The 20,605-nt window shown below is 40.3% G+C and overlaps 1 protein-coding gene across 1 annotated transcript; it reads right to left on the minus strand.

Annotated features, from left to right (window-relative positions):
• Positions 1-9,785: 9,785 nt before the first annotated feature.
• Positions 9,786-20,276, minus strand: slc17a9b (solute carrier family 17 member 9b). Its single transcript, XM_031316666.2, has 13 exons — positions 19,506-20,276; positions 18,617-18,814; positions 17,943-18,082; positions 17,050-17,149; positions 16,591-16,721; positions 16,360-16,456; positions 15,613-15,709; positions 14,226-14,313; positions 14,093-14,127; positions 13,831-13,946; positions 12,801-12,856; positions 12,621-12,650; positions 9,786-12,236 (listed from the first exon to the last, which is right to left on the minus strand). The coding sequence occupies exons 1-13, from the start codon at positions 19,634-19,636 to the stop codon at positions 12,058-12,060; spliced, it is 1,398 nt and encodes a 465-aa protein (XP_031172526.1). The 5' UTR covers positions 19,637-20,276; the 3' UTR covers positions 9,786-12,057.
• Between the last annotated feature and the right edge of the window lie 329 nt (positions 20,277-20,605).

Below are 20,605 nucleotides of genomic sequence, written 5' to 3' on the forward strand. Positions count from 1 at the left end.
CCTCTTCTGTCAGTTACCCCGCTGCCCTAAAACTGTCCTAAATGACTTAATCTACAGGGCGACAGTACTCCAGAGAGGCTGGTGAGTTTCTGTTTGCAGTAAGGGGATTGCTGTAATTACTGGGATCTGTGCACCGTATTTATCTTTTCAAGGGACGGGTGATCCTGCCATAAAAAGCCCAACATTTGGCAGTTAACTAATGCACACCATTAGATTGATTGTGCTGGATTTGTTTGTGTGTGTGTGTGTGTGTGTGTGTGTGTGTGTGTGTTTGTGTGTTTGTGTGTCCCATATTTCCCTTCTGCTGTCATGCTCTCTGTGATGTGTGTTAAATAATGCTTGGTTGTTCTCTGTAATCCTGATTAAATGGGGGTTAATGTGTGTCTGTTATACTTTTTCACAGACTCTCCAGCCGTGACCTTCTACGACTAAAGAGTGTGCATAAAAGATCTGGCTTGCGAGACATGATGAGACAAAGGGAGATGCAGTGAGACAAGGCAGAGGTATGAGGTTCAGGTGGCATTAATGGCTCTGTCTGTATTTGCTGTCTTTATGTCTCACTACGTGGGAACAAGAGAGACAGAACAACTGACATTTTGATGCAGAATAAATAAAAATAATTGTCTGATATGATCTTTTCTTAAACATAAACCTCAGCAGCTTTCAAAATCTGACATTAGGAGTACAATAAAAGGGAGAATATAATGAAAGAAAATGAAATTATCACTCTTCTTGGATGTGGCAGAGAAACAAACAGATTGACCACGCTCTTCTTTCCAAAATCCTCCCCCGTGCAGGCAACATGTTCCTCCCGTCCATCTTGGCTGTTTTTTCAAATATTTGGTGTCAGTGTGTGTGTCTGTGTCTGTCTTGTGTGTGCGTACGTGTAAATGTGAGCATGGGTTTGTGTGTGAGGGTTGTGAAGACGGAGGCTGCACCAGGCTGTCCAGCCTACACACAAACCGTCCCGTCGTTAAATCACCTTACTGTTCCATCCACCATCCACTGCCCTGAGCATGTTTTTCATTTGATGTGTGTTTTGGTTGAAATGAAAGACACACGGGGAGAGGAGAGTGAAAATAAAAAATGCAGGGGTATCGAGAGACGACGCAGATACACTGAATGTCAAAGTAACTTCGGACTGTGCTCTCTTTGCATTAATAAAACTAACTTTTGCCATCTTTGTCACTTCAAACTCTCTTGCACACACACACACACACACATACACTTTCATTTAATCTCTCTACTCTGTCCCCTTTCTCCCACTTGTTCCTTATTAATTTTTATGTTTCTGACCTCAGAAACGGGCATGAGTACACAGATATATTACAGTAATTATCTAATTTTACAGTGCCATTAAATGTCACAGAAAGCCAGAGTTATGGCATTAATACAATAAAGAGGGTTTGGGCCAGAGGGATGATAACTTAATACTGGACCAGTCTGTAACAAACTGTCTACTATGGATATTTGCCAGTTTTTTTCTATCAACATAGTCAGTCTTTTATAGTTAATTTGACACTGCAAGCATGATAAAATAAATTAATATCAGGTGAAAATCCAGTGTTTTGAAACAGTTACAGAAAGTTTCAACAGTTAGTTGTAAAGTTTGTTGAATTACACGTTTGCTATTAAAACCCGTTTTATATTTAGCTGAATATTTCGAGTGCAATCATAGCTCTGCATGATAGACAAAACATACATTTCACATCTTCAATTCTGTATTCAGACAACTATGTTTTCCACCAGAATTCCGATTTATAAACATATTATATTTAGATTCTCCTCATTTTCCCAGATCCTGGCCGGCAATAGTGTTATTTACTGTGGCTCTGACTGAGGCACATTTGGGAGTAGTTCAAATTCAAAGCTGTGCCAATCTACTTGTTCCTTTTTTTTGTCTCTTTTTTTCACCCCTTTCTATCGCCCTCTATTTCTCTCACTCACTCTCCACTTACTTCTACGTACCTCTGTCCCAGTAGATGGAGATGTGAAATATTTAAACACACTTTGTTGTTTGGGGACAATGCACTTCAGCAGATGGGCCATCGCCGCACAGACCCCAATGTATGCAAATCTCCATACAAAGCAGCCCAGGATGTTTTCAATATAACACAAGTGCCTCAGGCCCTGTTTTAATCCCTCTTTACCCGCAGCCAATGCACTGTTTCATCCAGTCAAACGCCTTAAGCGCTATGTCAACTTGGACATCTGGCCACATAACTGAACCCAAAAAAAAAATAAAGTGTGCATGTGTGTTTGGAAGGGAGCATGTTTGTGAAGGGTTAGAAGGAAAGATAAAGGTGATACAGTGCATGCTGTTGGACTGAAATATCTAGAGATGAAATTATCGGTGGCATCATTAGTGGCAGAGTATATCAAAGAACCAGGCAGTGTAGTTTCTGAGATGGATTCTTCGCCCTCCACACCAGGGGAAGCAGGTGCCAATGTTGCTTTCTTCATTGTCTCTTAACTTGTTTTGCTGTTTTCTCACTTGTTTTTCTCACCCCCCACCCTCTAGGAATAAGCAACCACAAGAACACACACAAGCACACATGCATATGCGTGCACAGATGCACCAACACACATTTGTGTACAATGTGGCACGGTAACACACGCATGCTGCCTGCAGACTTTCTGGTCAGACCACTGATTTCTGTCGCTCTGACATCTGAAGGGTGCTACAGCACAGCCAGACACCTGGATACACATGGCATCTTTCACTACTGTGTGTCAAAGTCCACTTGTGTGTGTGTGTGTGTGTGTGTGTGTGTGTGTGTGTGTGTGCACGCTAGGTATGCGTTAGGTGTGGGGGAAGGTGCCATAGAAGGCAGCATCTCCTGAGGGTAACTCATCAGCTTTTCCTGGATGGCCCACAAGTTCAGATGCTTGTGGCAATGTTGCATGTCCTCATTGCCCTACATGATACAGAATACACACGTACATGTATGTGCCACATACCTCCATGCAAACCTGCACATGGCAAGATTCATGCATTCACATGGTAGAATGAAGTCTTATCTGATCATGCAAATCCTTGTCAACGTTTATGAGGATTGGACAGTTTATTAGGTTAAATTTCTAATTAAACGTTGCCTGAACTCTCAGGGAATGAAGGTTGTCAAGAAAAATAAAATGTGCAAAAGACAACAGTTTATAATGTTTTGGACTTAATAATGTTAGTAAAACTAAGGCAAAGTACACTATAACATATATATATATATATATATATATATATATATATATATATATATATATATATATATATATATATATATATATATATATCTCACATGAAGAGGTATTCTCATATTCTCTTCTTTTTCCTTTGTGTTTTAAATGTTCTCAGGTTTATTTATTTGCACGAACAATGCATTTACAACTACTGCACATAATTGCAAGACAAAAAATTATTTATTAGCTATTCAGTATATTTATATAACATATAAAACAAGTTAGAAACAGGCTTTTACAAATATAATTGAACTGTATTTTCCTTAAACTGCTTTGGTCATCATTAGTTTTTGCCTTTTGTTTTCTTAAATAAGAGGCACTGACTTCTAATGTATCTTGTAACTGATGTCTTTGGAAGACATTAAATACCTGCACTTTTTACTTACAGCTTAATAAAACAATATGGATTGAAATATAGCATGGTCTAGTGCTTAAATGATGAGGAATATTGATGGAAAACATTTTTTTCGCTTGTGTATTCAACATAAATTTCATCAAATTGTAAAAATGTGTTCAGGTTATAAGTAGTCGCTATATATCGGAGCTCTGTAAGCATATTCCTTTTGCACTGTGTTGGTAGCTGGCATGAGAAAGACTGCCTGCAGCTTGTGTGATGGTCTGTGGATATGTGTGGATGTAGGTAGGGGGGGTGGGTGGGGGAGGACTGTGTGTGCATGTGTACTTAAACCTCAGGCCATGAAAGTGTGTGTGTGTGTGTGTGTGTGTGTGTGTGTGTGTGTGTGTATGTGTGTGTGTGTGTGTGTGTGTGTGTGTGTGTGTGTGTGTGTGTGTGTGTGTGTGTGTGTGTGTGTGTGTCTGTCTGTCTGTCTGTCTGTCTGTCTGTCTGTCTGTAAGTGTGGCTCATTATGTGTATTGTAGTTGTGTGTGTGTGTGTGTGTGTGTGTGTGTGTGTGTGTGTGTGTGTGTGTGTGTGTGTGTGTGTGTGTGTGTGGAGGGAAAGAAAGAGTGTAGGTAAGTGCAGAAGACAAACCTGTCAGTTTCACAGCTGGTTTCTCTGGCTGCAGGGCACAGGCCGGAGCAGGGTGACACTCGGCATCACAGCACCACAGCACAGGGCCTGAGGTAAACACACCATCATATACTGTAGGCAGATGTACACACAAACACATACCTTGGTTGGCTGCCCTCACCCTGCAAGACCAAGAGACCAGTGAAACACACCACCTGGGCAAGTAATCATTTCTTCTCAAAGATTTTTTTTTTTTTTGGCTCGATGGAGGTGTGAGCAACATCACAGACCAGATTGCCTGGCAATGGACTGACCATCATGTTATAAGGAAGGGGTGGGGGAGGTTGAGAGGAACACAGAGTGAGAGAAATAAGAGAAAAAAGTATAATATACGCTGAGAATGGCTTTCTTTTTATTAGCCTTGTTGAAGAACGGAGTTGGCTTGTCTCCCTGCATCATCAGCCACAGTTTGCGTGATCAGAACTATCATGGCCACTCTTGACGCATTATTTATGATAGAAGTTGATGTATACTATTAGCTAGATGGTCCCTTCCTGCGTCAACAAAAGACAATGTTTCCATTCTTTGGTCTCATTTAGGGACTCGCTTCATAGTGTGTTCCCGAGTGAAGTGGACTCTCTGTGGGGAAAAGAGCCTCAGGCAGTCTCCCCTCCCTCTCTCCCAACCAAAGCATCCCCCCACATCCTCCACCATCTCCACACATTTCCATCTCCACTAAGATGGAAGTGATAGCAATTTCTTCAGGGTATTAGAAGGATGTTGGCCCTTTTTTAGTTCTCACAACCAGTACAGTTGACAAGCAAAAAGCACATCAAGGTAAGACAAAAAAGACTGTTTTAACACTGAGGTTAGGAGACAAATTCATCTACAATGTGCAATGTTAACGTGTCAATTATGATTCTGTAGAGCGCTTCACAGGTATGCTCAGAAAAATAAACAGCCACCCTGTGAATTCTGTTGACATTTTGGGGAGAAAGATCTTAAGTGGAATCAATTATAAAAATAAAGTAAGCATGTTGACAGGAGAAATGAAACTGTGTTTTGACTGCTGCTGTCAAGGGAGGTTCCCTCTGTCTAAAGTTTACAGAGCAAATGATTATGCCTCAGTGATTCTGCCCTGGATATATATATATATATATATATATATATATATGTGTGTGTGTGTGTGTGTGTGTGTGTGTGTGTGTGTGTGTGTGTGTGTGTGTGTGTGTGTGTGTGTGTTTGTTTGTCTCTGTGTGTTTGAATGTGTGCACTCAGCGATCAACTTCTGCTAAATACTAATTACTGAATACTTAGTACAGATGCCCTTTCTATTGGGTCCCTTTAGTATAAACATTCATTATGGCTCTTTTTCTCCTTTGTAGCCCATCATCATTATTCCATCGCATCCCCCGAGGAGTGAGACAGAGCTGAGGCCGGGCCGGACCAGGCTGGGGGAGAAAACACTGTAGAACCAGAGTGCCAGGACCTGGGAATGCACACAAGTGATATTTGTGCGTGGAGATCAAAAAGCGTTTACCTTTAGATGTTTCCCAGATATGAATATTCAACATCCTTATTGAAATCTAATTTGGGTCTCCTTGTCTCAGGGGTCTTTTCATCAGTGCCTGTTGCCTGAGGCCACTGCTGATTGACAGCCAAACTTTAGTAAAGAGCAAGCAGGAAAAAAGGGGAGATCTGGTGGTGTTGGAGATGTGAGCGGTGTGAAGCCGGGGAGAGCTGGAACAGATGAGTGGTGGGGTGCAGAGGGGGGCTGGGGGTGGGGTATTTAACCTCCTCGCGTGCATGCACAAACAGAATGCTGCATGAGTAAAAATAATAAGCAGAACAGAGCAATTCAACAACATTTCAGGTTTTCTCCTGTGTTAATCTCAGCATGAATCTCCCTCTAACCATACAGTCATTGTTTTGTTTGTAAAGGAAGATCACTAAGTATTTCTCATCATTTTCTCAGAACTTAGGAAAGATCTGCATAAAGCTGCAATGATTAGTCGATTAATCGATTAGTTGATCAACAGAAAATTCATCAGCAACTATTATATTTCATCATAACATTTTTCAAGCAAAAAGTACAGTGACTATTCATTGATTTTATTTTTCATTAATCTGAGGATTTGCTGATTTTCTCTGTTTTATATCATTGTAAACTGAATATCTTTGGGGTTTGGACTGTTGTTCAGACAAAACAAGACATGGCATTGTAATCCTGGAAAGTTTGATGGACATTTTTTCCAGTTTTCTGATGTTTTATAGCCTAAGCGATTAATTGATGAAAAAAAAGTAATCACCAGATTAATCATCAATGGAAATTACTTAGTTACAGCCCAAGAACTGCAACACTCGCTACACACATTACATCAAATATACCTTTATTCATAATCTATCATAATGGATTCAAAACATAGCAAGGTATGTATAGTATGTTTTAAATCCATATGTGATTGTACTGTATGTCCATTTTACATAATCTACACAAAAATGTGAGCTGGAACGATTAGTTGATTAGTCAATTAGGCGATCGGCAGAAAATAAATCTGCAACTTTTTTGATTATCGATGAATCAAGTCATTTTTAAGCAAATATGTGTAACATCTTCACTCAATGGTGAAGATTTGCTTCTTTACATTGTTTTACGTGATAGTAAACTGACTGACAGCAATTTCAGTGTTTGGTCATTTCTGACATTTTATAGACCGAACAATTAATTGAGCAGATTGAGCGATTATGGAAATAATTGTTAGTTGCAGCCACACTTATTATATATATATATAAAGTATTTTAGAGTAATTGTTATACTAGTATGTTTATCACTGTGAATCCTAATATAGAAGCATTCACATTGAAGAAAAGTAGTTTGAATTGTAATGGCACAAAGCTTTGCTATATTTACACAGTTGTGAGAGTATTTCATTTGTTCCCTTCTTTTCTGCAAAGCTAAGCATCTGACACTCCCCACCAAAGGCACAGCACCATATTGTTTTCTAAAATTATATTTCTTAACATTTGTTCAGTCATTTGTCTCCGTTTTCTGACTGAGGACCTGTGAACTCCATAACCATTCATTTGGCAAAATAAGAAAAATCTCTGTACTATCACTCTGTCTGCAGGGGAGAGATGCATTTGTGTTTTTGTTTTTCTGGCTTAAATAATAATAACAGATATTAGAGGCTAAAAACAGCCTTTGCTGCCGGTGCAGCTCTGAAACCAGAAAACAAACACTGTGAAGAAGGATTCAAACCAAACATACTTGTGAAGCCTATAGAAGCTGACATTACTACAATGTTAGTTTACAAAAAAAGTTTGTTCTGTACTTGTAACTTGTACTTGTAGTTTGTTCTGTAAAGACTAATATTCATATTTCTGGTAGTGCTGAATTAGCATGTACACACACACACACACACACACACACACACACACACGCACGCACTCACTCACACACACACACACACACACACACACACACACACACACACACACACACACACACAAACCAACACTGTCCTCATCTGGCCAGTGGGTTTAGTGTGGTTTAATGTTATTATTGTGCAGGTGTGGGTCTTGTCCCTCAGGGTTCCATTAAAATGATGCCCCTCTCAATAGCAGCTCCATTTGCTCTTTAGATTTAACACAGGCCATATGTCTAGCAGGAGGCAAACAGCTGATGGGGTTTAATTGACAGAAATCAACATATTTGGATGTGTGTGCGCGCCGGTCTGAGTGTGTGGTGTGCTGATGCTGGATGTGCTTGGGCTCAGGGGATCCCTTTAAAGGGTCAATTGTGTATCAGAACAGAGTTTGGAAAGAAAGGGAAATAAAAAAGAAATTGGGCAACAGAGTAGAGAGGCAGAGACAGACACAGAGATGGTGATAGGAAACAAGAGGAATTTATAATGGAGACAGAGAAAACTGCCACAGACTCAAAGCACAGTTTAGCATTGCAGGACATAACCCTGCACATCAATGTGTGAATACATTTCCTACATTTTGGAGCTGACATTCTTGTCCATTCCAGGAACACCGCTGTGTTAACTTCATGTTTCATCGAGTTTCACAGAGACACTGTCCCTGGCTGCAGTCAAATCATGTAAAATTACCTTTGTCACAGATCTGATTTAGGCTCAGGAGGGGACCCAAAACAAATGAGTGTATCCACTACAGGGCCCTCAAACTCAATCAAACCAGGCAAGACAGAAATAATTACATTTGACATACCAAACCATTTAGTTTTTAACAGAAATATTTCTTGGATATATTTTGAAAAATATGAGAATGGTTAAATGTAGTTCTAAGTCATAAGGGATAACCCAACATTAGGCTAACAGGCGCAACGCAATTAGCACATAAAGCCTGTCAATGGCCCTCAATATCACAACCCTCTAAGGAGTGGCAGAATTATAAAGTCTCCTGATCTACCACTACAAAGTCATTAATCCTTCCCACACAATGACCAGTCTTAAACAAGGCCTTTATATTACAAACGTATTAGGTAGCCATATATGGCAGTTTAGCCTTGCACTAATTAGCATTCAGATCAGGGACCAGAGAGGCAGCCCCTCCACCACAGAGGAAGGACATAGGATGAGATGGCGACACAGTGAAATGTCATTAACTTGATGTTAATTACTAATTAATGGGGCTATTTCATTTACATGTATCTCTGGCTCTCTGATGGGCCCTGCCTTTACTAGGTTACTCTTACCAGCCGACAAGTTGGGGGAGGGTTTATCTCCCCTCTCCTCTACACTCACCCTCACAGTGTTTCATCTCTGCTAATTAAATAGTGGGCCACTCATCATGATTATGTCTGCTTTTACAACACTATTTTCTGTCAGTGAGAACACTCCAATAAGTGACTGACCACCTCTTTAACACCATGGCTGTTTTTGTATGAACTATACATCAAAGGCTAAATTCACTGCCAACTCACTCCACTCCACTGACTTCTATCTGACTTGTTACTTTCACTCACTTGTGACCCCCTCCCTTTCTTTTAATTGCCATGCGGCAGCCACAAGCCACCCGTCTCCATGACAACCTGAGCCATTCGGTCCCATGAGAAGGAGTGGGTTGGGTTGACTAGCGTCTGGCCATTCACACGTGGGCAGTGCCAGCTAGCCAACATGGCACACAGCATCCTGCCATATGGTGCCGCCACATACGTCCTGCTAGCCCCGACTCGGGATCTGGGCCTGTAGTAAGCCGCTGGTGTGAACAGGACAGACCCTGTTCAGCAGCTGATCCACATGCAGAATTGGCTACTGATGTACAGACAAATGCTTCTCGGCTTCACAGTGTAAAAAAAAACCTTTTTCATTATGTAGTGCATATATGTGTGAAATTACTCTTTCATGTAGTCATGGGTAATATTTGCTATATGTCATCCCAATGAAAACTTTAAGAGATCATCCAAATAGAAGGCCTCCATTCTACATAGCAGTAGAAAGTATTTAGAGGCTAAATGGCACCATGTGCTCTTCTTTTTGTTGATACTGTGCTGCCTCCCTGTGGCACTACTGAGAAAATACATGCAGATAGTGCAGCACACTGAAACAACTTCCCGGTTTTGACAAAATATATTTTTTATTCAAAGTTAATAAATGCTTCTCAATACAACATATCTTGAAAGCATTAGAATACTGCATTTTCTTGCAGGAATGTATTCTTCTTTATCATACATATCTTACATGTTATCAAAAAGGGTTTGTCAGAAGGCTTTCAGGAACCTACAGTGAGATATGTTGGGGAACAGAACTCCAATTATTTCATGTAAATCTTTACATTTTGCATGATAACAGTAACAGTAACAGAAAAACAAACAAACAATAAAGGCAGTTGTAAATAGGGCGGCAAAACATCTGAGGAACGTGGAGCGTCTTTTTTGACAAAAGAAAATGTTGAAGGCTGAGTAACTTATACCATGGTATTGTGTAAATAAATTATGTATCTGAAAGATCCACAAATACACTTTGTGTATGATCACTACAAAAGATAGTTTAGGTACAGAATCAAAGTGACATTTGGCGCAGATATATCAATTTCAGATTAGATCTCAAAATAAATTATTCTAAACACACACATACACACAATCTAAATATGTTTGATACTGAAAATGTATCTTTACTCTGAAAGACAGTGAGCAAAGGTTTGAAAAAATCCAATTCATTTCTTATGCCCACATTTTTTGTATCCACTGACCTAGACAACGTAAGAAATATATTGGGCATGTCGGAAATGAAATCTATATCGACAAAATATTCAGCCAAAGGATACACTTTCAAGTTTTTATAGAAAACATCCAAGAAAATGTATGTGCCTTTGTATGGAATAACAATAACAAGTCACACAGAACAACAGAACTCCTACAAAGAAGGCAAACATGTAGTAATGTACAATAATCATTAAATGACACAGTGAGCATATCTTAAAGTTCTCTCATTGCTTAAATCAGGCACAAAATAATAAATGCATAGATTTAAAAAGGTACATGTGTCAAGTAAACAACAATGCCAAAGCTGAATGCTACAAATCACTTTCAGCCAGAGCTATGCAGCTAGCTTTATGTTGCTACATAATTCTCAGTAATATCCATATGCTAAATGTTCTCCACTTCCTCAACTGTGTTGAACCTAAGATTTCTAATCTTCTCACCTGCCCTGCAACATTCCTTGTGTCACCAAAATTATATATGGACCAAAGTGCAGGTCAGAAAAGATATGAGGAAACTAGACTTGCAGAAAGGTCTATTCATACTGCATCACACTGTTGATAGCTTACTTACCTAATATATGTATTGTTCCTGTCATCTAACTTATATATATATATATATATTTCTTGTCTAAAAAAAAAAAAAAATCTTTTGAAAATTAACCCAAAAAAATCATAAGGCCATATAAATATATAAGTACCCAAAATAATGAAGTGAGGTATTTCTAATACATGCAAGCACGTAAAAAGAAAATAATAATTAATTACCTTTGGTCTTCCTACTCGAAACATAATTTGAGGCGACAAACAGGGAGAACATTCTCCGTGAAAGCCTTGTTGCCATACAGCTTCCCATGATCTCTTTCACCCCCTCCGACTGTAACAATAAGATGAGCTTGTAACCATGGAGATGGGGACTATAGAAGGTAGATCGTTCAGGACATTACAGCGCCTGCCAAGTAATTAGTGGCTGGGTAATGAGGTGTCACTCAGACAGTGATGGGTGAGTGGGGCGTACTAATAAAAGACTTCAGGTGCGAGAGGCTGGACTGCGTCCCTGCGTCACACACGTGTGCCCAAACCGCCTCCCCCACCCCTGCAGGGTAAGAATACACCACGTGGTCTGTCACAACTGTCAGAGAGCTCCTGAGACTACCACGTCCATCACCCTCGCATATAATAATATGGGGATAACAATTTCCATGACTTCTCTCGTTCTAAGTAACACATTCTGTAACAAATTACAAGCGAAAACAGTAGCCCAGCAACAGTTTAACCACCACGCCCTACACAAGCTGAGATCTGGAGGTAGTGTGTACTTTCTTCCCAATCCAACCAGAAATGACAGAGCATCCTATAACCCAGCTGTGTTTTTCTAGGATTTGACGTTCTAGCCCCAAGATTTTTCAGTAACAGTGTACAGGCTCTGCTGTGTGTTTTTCAGTAACTGTTGCAGTCCTTCCTCAACCAGACACAGAGCCAATCAAAGTTTTCCAGATGTGATATGCGGGCTTTGTCCGTGTGCTACTTAGGCTAGTTCTCCAATGTGGATAATGTCCTAGCTGCTGGTTGCCCAGGTCCTATCTCCCTTGGGGGATAGAATGCTTGTCCCTCTGATGGCAGATGATTTAGATGTGGATGTCGTGGTGGCGGACCTTACTACAGTCAATGTCGACCCGGCGCGCCTCCGCGAAGGCCAGGAAGGTGCAGAGGCCCAGCAGGTTGACGGTGGTGATAAGGGCAAACACAGATGCCCACGAGCCTGTGGCCTCGATGAGATACCCCGAGAAATACACCAGTAGGACCCCTGCACAGCAACACAAACACAACACACACGCAAACGCAAACACACACCATTAATAGCATTATCACAAAGATTTAAACAAAGCACACAGTATCTTCCATGCGATTGTTCAGTTTTTCCGCAGAGAAAATGTCACAGTCCATTACACATCCCTCACAGGACCACAAACTGTCAATCTCTGTTCCCTGTAATATTCATCTGACACAAACTCCATTATGCTCCCTTGATGAAATATGCATGGCACATAGGAGCCAGCATCACTGACAGGAGACACATCAGCTCAAAGTGTGAATTTGTGGAAAAGTAGATGAACTATTTCCCTCAATAGATTGGTGTAATTTAGCAACTGCTGGTGAAAGATTTATCACATCTCCGCCAGAAACTCACCTAAGAAAGCACCGCATGTATTCATAACACCTGAAAAAGAAACGCAGATACACACATTTAAAATTGAAGACTTTATTAAAATTTCACCTGTGCTTTTAAAAAAATGATAAAAGCTAAAATGTTTCGCATGAATGAAAATTTCATAAGTAGTTGTCAAGAATATGCACTTTTTAAACTTACCAAATAAAGCTCCAGCACAGGAAGGAGCAAGATCTTGAACATTTACAGATACACCACTGTAAAAAAAAAAAAAAAAAAAAGAAATACATGTCATTAGCCATTTCATCAGCCATTTAAGGTGCTAAATTGACTCTGAATTGTCTCAGAGTAAAACTAATAACCAGCCTGACATATCTCAGCCACAAAAAGATTAGAAGCGTATCAAAAGAGAAAATAAATGTCTGTGTTCAGGTAAATGTATCATGGACATTATACAACCTGCTATTATCGAGTGTAGCTACAGTATATTGTTCCTTGCATATATTTTACTTACTAAGTCTGGAACTTGAATAAAATGAATACATTTCTGATCTGGAGGGACCTCACAAATGTAAAAATAAAATCTACATTTGTCCTGACCAACATTTGGAGTTATATTAGAAGTATTGTATTGAGTAATTGTAGTATAACTTTGGGATTGTTTTAACATCAGAAAGTAAAGTAAAAAAATCCACATTGAAGTAAAAAACAAAAACAAGAAGAAAACTGAAAATTATAGGCGACTTTTCAAATGACACTACAAGACAAAGAGCACCAAACAAGAAAACCACATTCACACCACACAGCTGATGCAACGTCATACTTGTGGTCATGTTTCGTCATTGTTTGGTTCTGCCTCGATCGCGACTCACCCAAGATTGTTTACCCCCGCTTGTGTATTTGTTTTGGTATAAAGTGAAGGACATATACTCAGTTAAACAAGGATAAGTCTGGTGATATTAAATGCATTTCTTGTAATCAACAAACCCCATGAAAAGCATGTCACCATCTTGGTGCCATAAATACTCATTAGCACACCAAATGTGTGTTAATCTGCACTTCAAAATAGCACTTTAATGTCTAACTGAGGCTGCTGTGTGGTGCTGCCGTCATAGCCGTGGAAATTAACGTAATAGTTTAAAATGGTTTCAAGACAGCAGTTCAAAACACAGAACTGACCCTTGGGTACTGATTTCAGTGAAGAGTGTAAGGGCATTCTAGGTGCCAGTACCTGTGACTGAAGGTGGTGAGGCCCATGGTGGCAGACACAAATGCTACAGCCCAGGGGAAGGTAGTGTTGCCACACAGAAGAAGGGTAAACACACTGGACACACCCATGGAGAAACACTAACAGAGGAATGAATGCACGCACAAAAACATCAATCAAAACCTTATATAATTGATTATGTATAGAAGTGTAAAAAGGGAGGACAGTCACACAATAAACATATAACATACACACAGAATAATAAGACAACTGTTAAATATCGTACCTGCATCAACTTCCTCACTGAGGCTGTATCGAAGCCTGTGGGGATTAGGAAAGAAATTAGGACACTCAATTACACAGCTGCTTTCAGTAAAAAAAAATAAAAAAATCTGATATGTGCTCATCAGTTGCCCTACCTTTACTGATGAGGTGGTCAGATAGCCAGCCACTGAAGAGGGATGAGGGTATGGCCACCAACCAGGGAATGACATTGAACACCCAACCCTGGGAACATATTTTCTGACTGTGAAAAAACTTGACCAGAACCAGCATGGAACATTGAGCGTTAGGTCATTTCTGGTAGTGTATTAGGTATTACTTTGGTCCAAACTGAAATATCACATCATCTATTGAATGGATTGTCATGAAATGTTGTACAGACGTCATGGTGCCCAGAAGTTGAAACCTACTGACTTTTCATCCAGCGCCACCAGCAGGTCAAAGTTGTCATTTATCCAGTGAAAAACTCTACATCTACCTGGTGGATAAGCATAACATTTTCTAGATGATGCATCATAATGACTTAGGCGATCATCTGACTTATCCTCTAGCTCCACAATGAGGTCAAAATTGAATTTGTCCAATACTTGATTGGTTACTTGGTTTTTGACCAAATGCCTGCAAAACTAATAACATCCCCATTAGGCTTGGGCAGTATCAAATTTTTCATACCTTCCTGACATTTCACTGGGATATCAATATATGATGGTATTTGTGTAAAAAAACAAGGAAATCAAAACGTAAAACCTGCGCTGCGGGTGATAGAAGTCATGGTAGCATGTATGGCAATGTCTAGCATGGTGTCTGTGGCGGACACCGACACATCAGTGGGCTGAACGGAGATGATGTGTGGGTGGTGGTGGTCGTGGCAGACTGGCAGTTGAAAAAAATATAATGTGGCCATGGCTGGCTCACCTTTATCATCGGGACTTAACCCAAAACACTCCCAAACAGGAGCAGAGGCATTGCAGAGGCATTTTTCTCTTCTTTTTTTATCACCACTCACATTCGCCATGTTACTCAGCTCAGCTGCCTGTTCAACCAGTAGATTATGACCTCTGGTAGTGTGTGCTGTGCAATAAATTACCTCAATACAGCATATCTGTATCAGTTTAATAGAAAGAAGGAGCCTCTGTATTTTTGACAGTATTGAAAATCACACCTTTGGGATTTCTAAATACCCTGGTATACCCTAACACCTTGATACTGCCTAAGCGTAATTCCCATCAGCGTCAGCTGTACTTTGTGTTTAGTGCTCATTAGTGAATGTTAGCATGCTAACTTGCTAAATTAAGATGGTGAACATGGTTAACCTTATACCTGCTTAACATCAGCATGTTAGCTGTTGTGAACATGTTAACATGGCGGCACTAGCATTTAGCTCAAAGCACTCAAAGCCCAAGTGCAGTCTTACAGTAGTTACAGTAGTTCCTGATTTTAACCCTTGTGACATTACATTCACATTAATTATTCCTTATATCTTTGGGTCAAATATGTGATCCGAATGTTCAGTAGCCTGGTTACCTTGGCATTCGGGAAAGTGTCTTTGAAGAATGTTGGCAGCCATGACAAAAGAGTGAAGAAGGTGCTTGCTGTGCAGAGGTGTGTAACGATCACAGCACTGTTCAGAATAGAGACAGAGAAACAAACAAAATAAGTCCATTGAAACTATATTTATACATACTCTAGGTATACCAAATGTTTCTCAGTGACATCTATTGTTTTCCTGTCTAAATCATACCAGTGTTAATGCAAGTGGCATGTGGTCGAAAGCATCAAGAGTTTGTGAATATTTTAAGCCCACAGCGATCATACTATCATCTAACCTGTTCCTGTCAAGGCGGATCAGATACATCGAATAAAACCACAAAGGTTCTCCCTGTCACTGGAAATGGAGCATATCAGTTGCATTACAGTATATAAATACCTAGGCCATAGGGACAGACTGAAAGGACATGAAAGAACTCAATATGAGAGACATTAACAGACAGCAGAGGCATCCAGAGACTGGGCTTGCTATTTTAAAATCTGCTACATATAAAAGCTGGATCTTAGTCTACAGAAACGGTAGAAACGGTTACTAAGTTATGATCTGTTAAAACTGAGATATGTTCTATACATTTCTACATTTTCCCCTTTTTAATTATTTTTCTAATTATCTATGCCTATAGACAAAGGAGCTACACAGAGTACAAAATGCATCTCACACACACACACACACACACACACACACACACACACACACACACTTTATCTTTATCTTTATCTCACCAGACTGCAGGTTGTTTGAGGAGCCGTAACCAATGTCTTTTGGATAGTTTGGACTGGGGCCCACCACTTCCCAGGGACTCCAGGGTGATGATAGGCCCTGCGTACACAGATGAACACAGGCACGTGAGTATACAAGAGGACACTGACTCCTATTATACAAATAAGCAGCTGCAAAATAGGAGCATGCTATGAAGGCGCAGATACTGTCGACACATTTAAAGCCGCCCTTGCCTTCTCCTTTGAGCAGATATTTCCACATGCAGTAGGCCCACAGGACTGAGAGGAGACCAGATGCATAGAAAACACTCTGCCAGCCATACAGGTCCAACATGAGGGAGCCAGCCCCTCCAATCACCAGAGTGCTGAAAAAAAGGTCACAGCAGGACATGACAAGTCAAACAAAAACACCCTTGTAGCAAGATGTTTCAATAAAGTAAAGTAGTTGATAAGGCGCATACACAACATGAGCTGAACTTTGAAAGCAAACAAATATCAGGATGTTGTAATAAAATGGTCTATACATTTGCATAAAGATAATAAATTACCATTTTATCATTACGGGATCACTATAGACACTATATTTTAAATGAGCCCATCCTCTTTTCACTTGAAAACAATGATTTTATAGGAAGAAACACTCATCACTTTTTTCCCCACCATTCCCCATATATTGTACAAGGCTTGACTCACCCCAGGTAGGAGCCACTACCCACGGTGCTCATGAGGAAGCCCCTCTCACTTTCCACCACCTTTTGAGAGCACAGACTCGCCAGAGAAGGGTAATGAACTCCTAACATCAGGACACAAAAATAATTGGTTAATGGTCAGAAAGAAATTCAAAGAGGAATAAACAAGGCATAAGATAGGATTTTAGTATGTAGGATTTTTACCACCTCAACACAAAAAACAAAGGGGAAATGTGGGCCGATGTGAACAACACAGCAAATACTTTGGCAAGTGCTAAAAAACTTGAAATCTAGAAGCGTCTGCACCTGTGTTTTGTAACAAGAGCTTGCTGCCAAAATACATTTAAAGACACGCCTTAATCATCCCACGTATGTATAATATTAATTATTGTTCTCATGCTAAATAAACAAAAGACAAGGTAACAATGGCCATGCCACAAACTAAACATGTTGCAATTTACATACTGGTCACCAACAAAGGTCTATAAATGTCATAGGGCTACTCAATGAATTAAAGTCATCCATTTCTTCTTTAGATAAAATAAAAAATGTTTTTTCAATGTAAAGTGTCTTTCAAAAAGATCTTTCACACTGCATAAAAACTAACCTAAAATGTACTTTTTGAGAAGAAACACACTCAGATAACAGCACACTCAATTGACTGTGACTTTAACATGTGTGTGTGTGCTTTCATGTTGTCTGCCTGTATCTAATTCCCTAACACAGAAAGCAGACTTTTAAATCAATTTAATTATTATGTTTTTTCCAGACCAAAGGTCTAAACCCATTTTTTAAGGTCTGAAAAGAGCAAAAAGCATTTAAGAGAATTTTGTTTCACCTTTGTGACTTACAGTTATCTCAAAATGCAATTTGTCTCATTCAACCTGTCCATCTCACCTTGCAATAAGCCCATGAGGAAGCGGGCCAGTGTCATGGAGAGGATTGGCTGGGAGCAGAAATGGGCCAGGATGGGGGTGAAGGCCGTCATCGACCCCCAGGCTGCTGCAGACAGCAGGAGGACCTTCTCACCCCCCACCCTGAGGACACAGAACATAGACAGACTGTCCGTATTAGCTTTAACTTCGGCCTGCTCAGAGAAACGCTTTTATCAGCTGAAGGTTGTGAAAAGTGGCACAACTTTGATCTCTTGGATGTAATTCTGCCAAAACTATTTTCTTTCTTCGACGTACACAAGTAAAATTAGGCACTGTGGATGTTTTATAAGGTATCTACTTACAGATGAAGCATTTTGAGATATCATTTTAGACTATATTCACTTTGGTGTGACAATTGTCTGTTTATGACACTGTGAGCCTGCATGAGGAAACAACATGATAATAGAGGAAACATCTAGCTTTATTCACTGCATTATCTGTCCAGTCTGAGCAAACACCAATGGGCTGCTTGTGTCACTGCCAGTAACGTTCTCATGCAAACAATTGATGAGCAGGAAGCTAAAACAGATGGCAATTGAAAACCAGTGTCACTATCAGCATTCATAACACATCTTTGTAAATTTCAGTTTACTTAGATCACAACATGACTACTGTTTGAGCTCAAATGTTTCCCACCGGTCGCTGACGTAGCCTCCGAAGACTTGGGTGAAGCAGTAGCCCCAGAAGAAGCTGCCCAGCACCATGCCGGACTCCCTCTTGCTCCAGTTGAACTGCTCTGCCATGCTGACGGCACAGATGGGCATCGCCACACGGGCGCAGTAGAGGAGGCATGTCCCAAGCAGCAGCACCACCGTCCATACCCTCGCCACTGGCCTGAGGGGAAGCAGAATGGATTGAACAAAGGCAACATTTGGGTACAAACTTTGGACTTAAACCCAGTTGATAGGGGATGTCTTATCTAACTGGGGGAGGAAATACTAGGCCTACCCAAAAGTTGGCTCCCCTACAGTACATTCCACATGAGTTAAATTGGCTTCAGTCTTCATTAGGGTTAAGTTTAGTAGTTCAGTTTTGGTTTCGTTGAATCTACAGGGAATACATATGTCCTCAAAATAAAGTAAACTACTTTAAGACTATTGTGTCAAAACAATATAATAATTGAATGATGTTTTATGATCATTCATTTTTCATAAAAGGAAGCACAGCGACCGCTTCCTTCCTTCTTTAGGTGCCTTGACGCTATTATGTGGCAACGCAACTACGAGTATCGATTCGATACTATCGAACCATGAAACGCCAATGATCATACGTGTCATTAATTACTGGTCAGCAATATTTATATCTGCTGGTAATTAATGACATTTGTAATCAAAGTGTCTCTTGATTACAAATGTATATATTCCTGATGCAGGAGCATTAAAGCAAAGAGTTGCTAACAAAGTATCAATATTGCCTTAGGTTAATAACACTTATCTGGGGATATGTTAGCCTGTGAAGTCGCAAAGACAGTGGTAAACAGCACTGTTGAACGTAGGCTATGTCTCTATAGTGTTAAACATGTTACCTTGACCAGGTGGTGTGTTCAGGCCACTTCTTGTGACATCCAGGAGCTCCGATCTTGTCAGACGGATGGTTTTCCTTGTGACAGACCAAATCGTAGCTATAGTTCTTGCCATATTTTTGAATAACTGCCATTCAACAGCGAGTTAACAGCAGCCTTCTTTCAACCGCTTCGGCTGTTTACTCTTCCGGTCGATCAGTCAGAAAAGTAAACGTTCAGAGAAATCAATCCTTCTCATAAAGTATTTGCTTAATCATATCTCGGGGGTTTCGATACTCTAATCCATAATCTGTACGGCTGGTCTGACGGGAACACAGGCGATGGTCGCGGAACTGAGCTTGAGGAGGGAGTCTGTTTTTCCTGATGCCCTGGGAGGAGTAATCCACGTGTCAGTTTTTCTCTCCAGCCTCCTCCTGCCCGGCCACGCAGTTCTTCTTTTGATCGGTAGGGTGAATCTGGAAGTGTATTTTAGTCTTTTCTAAACCGATTTCAACTGTCTAGTCAGCCAATTGATCAGTATCAGCCAAAAATCCAGAGAGACGCCACTGTCTCCGGCCCCTCTCCAAACATGACGGTGCAATCTTGAAAAAATAACTGTGTCGTCTATGGGAGCATCGTTTGAGCACCAGGATGTAATCTCCTTCTGACCCGTCCTTGCCGGATGGAGACGTGATGGTGCCCGTGCTGAGAAGCTGCTGTGTGGGGCAAAGATATGCGCAGTGCCTACAAGGTTGTTTCAATGGTCCGTCTGCCCCTGGCTGTTTGAGTTAGCAGCCAATCGTTATGTAATACTCTGCATTCAGCACAACTTTTAGCTGCTCTCTAGTCTGGATGGCGGTGGAGGAAGTCCTCACATCCTTTACTCAAGTTAAAGTAGCACGATGATAAATACTCCATTATAAGTAATATGTGTGGTAGAAGAAGTACTCAGATATTTTACTCAAGTAAAAGTAATTCTACAGTGTAAAACACTCTGTTATAGTAAAATTCCTGCATTACCTGTAAAATTGTTACAGGTATTATTTAGCATTAACTTATACTTAAAGTACCAAAAGTAAAAAGTACTCATTATGCAGAATGTCCCATTTCAGAATAATATATAC

This window comes from Sander lucioperca, chromosome 12, assembly GCF_008315115.2.
Source record: "Sander lucioperca isolate FBNREF2018 chromosome 12, SLUC_FBN_1.2, whole genome shotgun sequence".
Taxonomy (NCBI): domain Eukaryota; kingdom Metazoa; phylum Chordata; class Actinopteri; order Perciformes; family Percidae; genus Sander; species Sander lucioperca.

Bases quoted from the DNA above. Each gene is read 5' to 3' on its own strand.
- slc17a9b (XM_031316666.2), bottom strand. From the start codon at position 19,636: ATGGCAGTTATTCAAAAATATGGCAAGAACTATAGCTACGATTTGGTC. The intron at 14,314-15,612 runs GTAACCAGGCTA...ATATGTTCCCAG, and splicing joins ACACTTTCCCGAATGCCAAG to GGTTGGGTGTTCAATGTCAT. The intron at 14,128-14,225 runs GTAGGGCAACTG...TAATCCCCACAG, and splicing joins TGACCACCTCATCAGTAAAG to GCTTCGATACAGCCTCAGTG.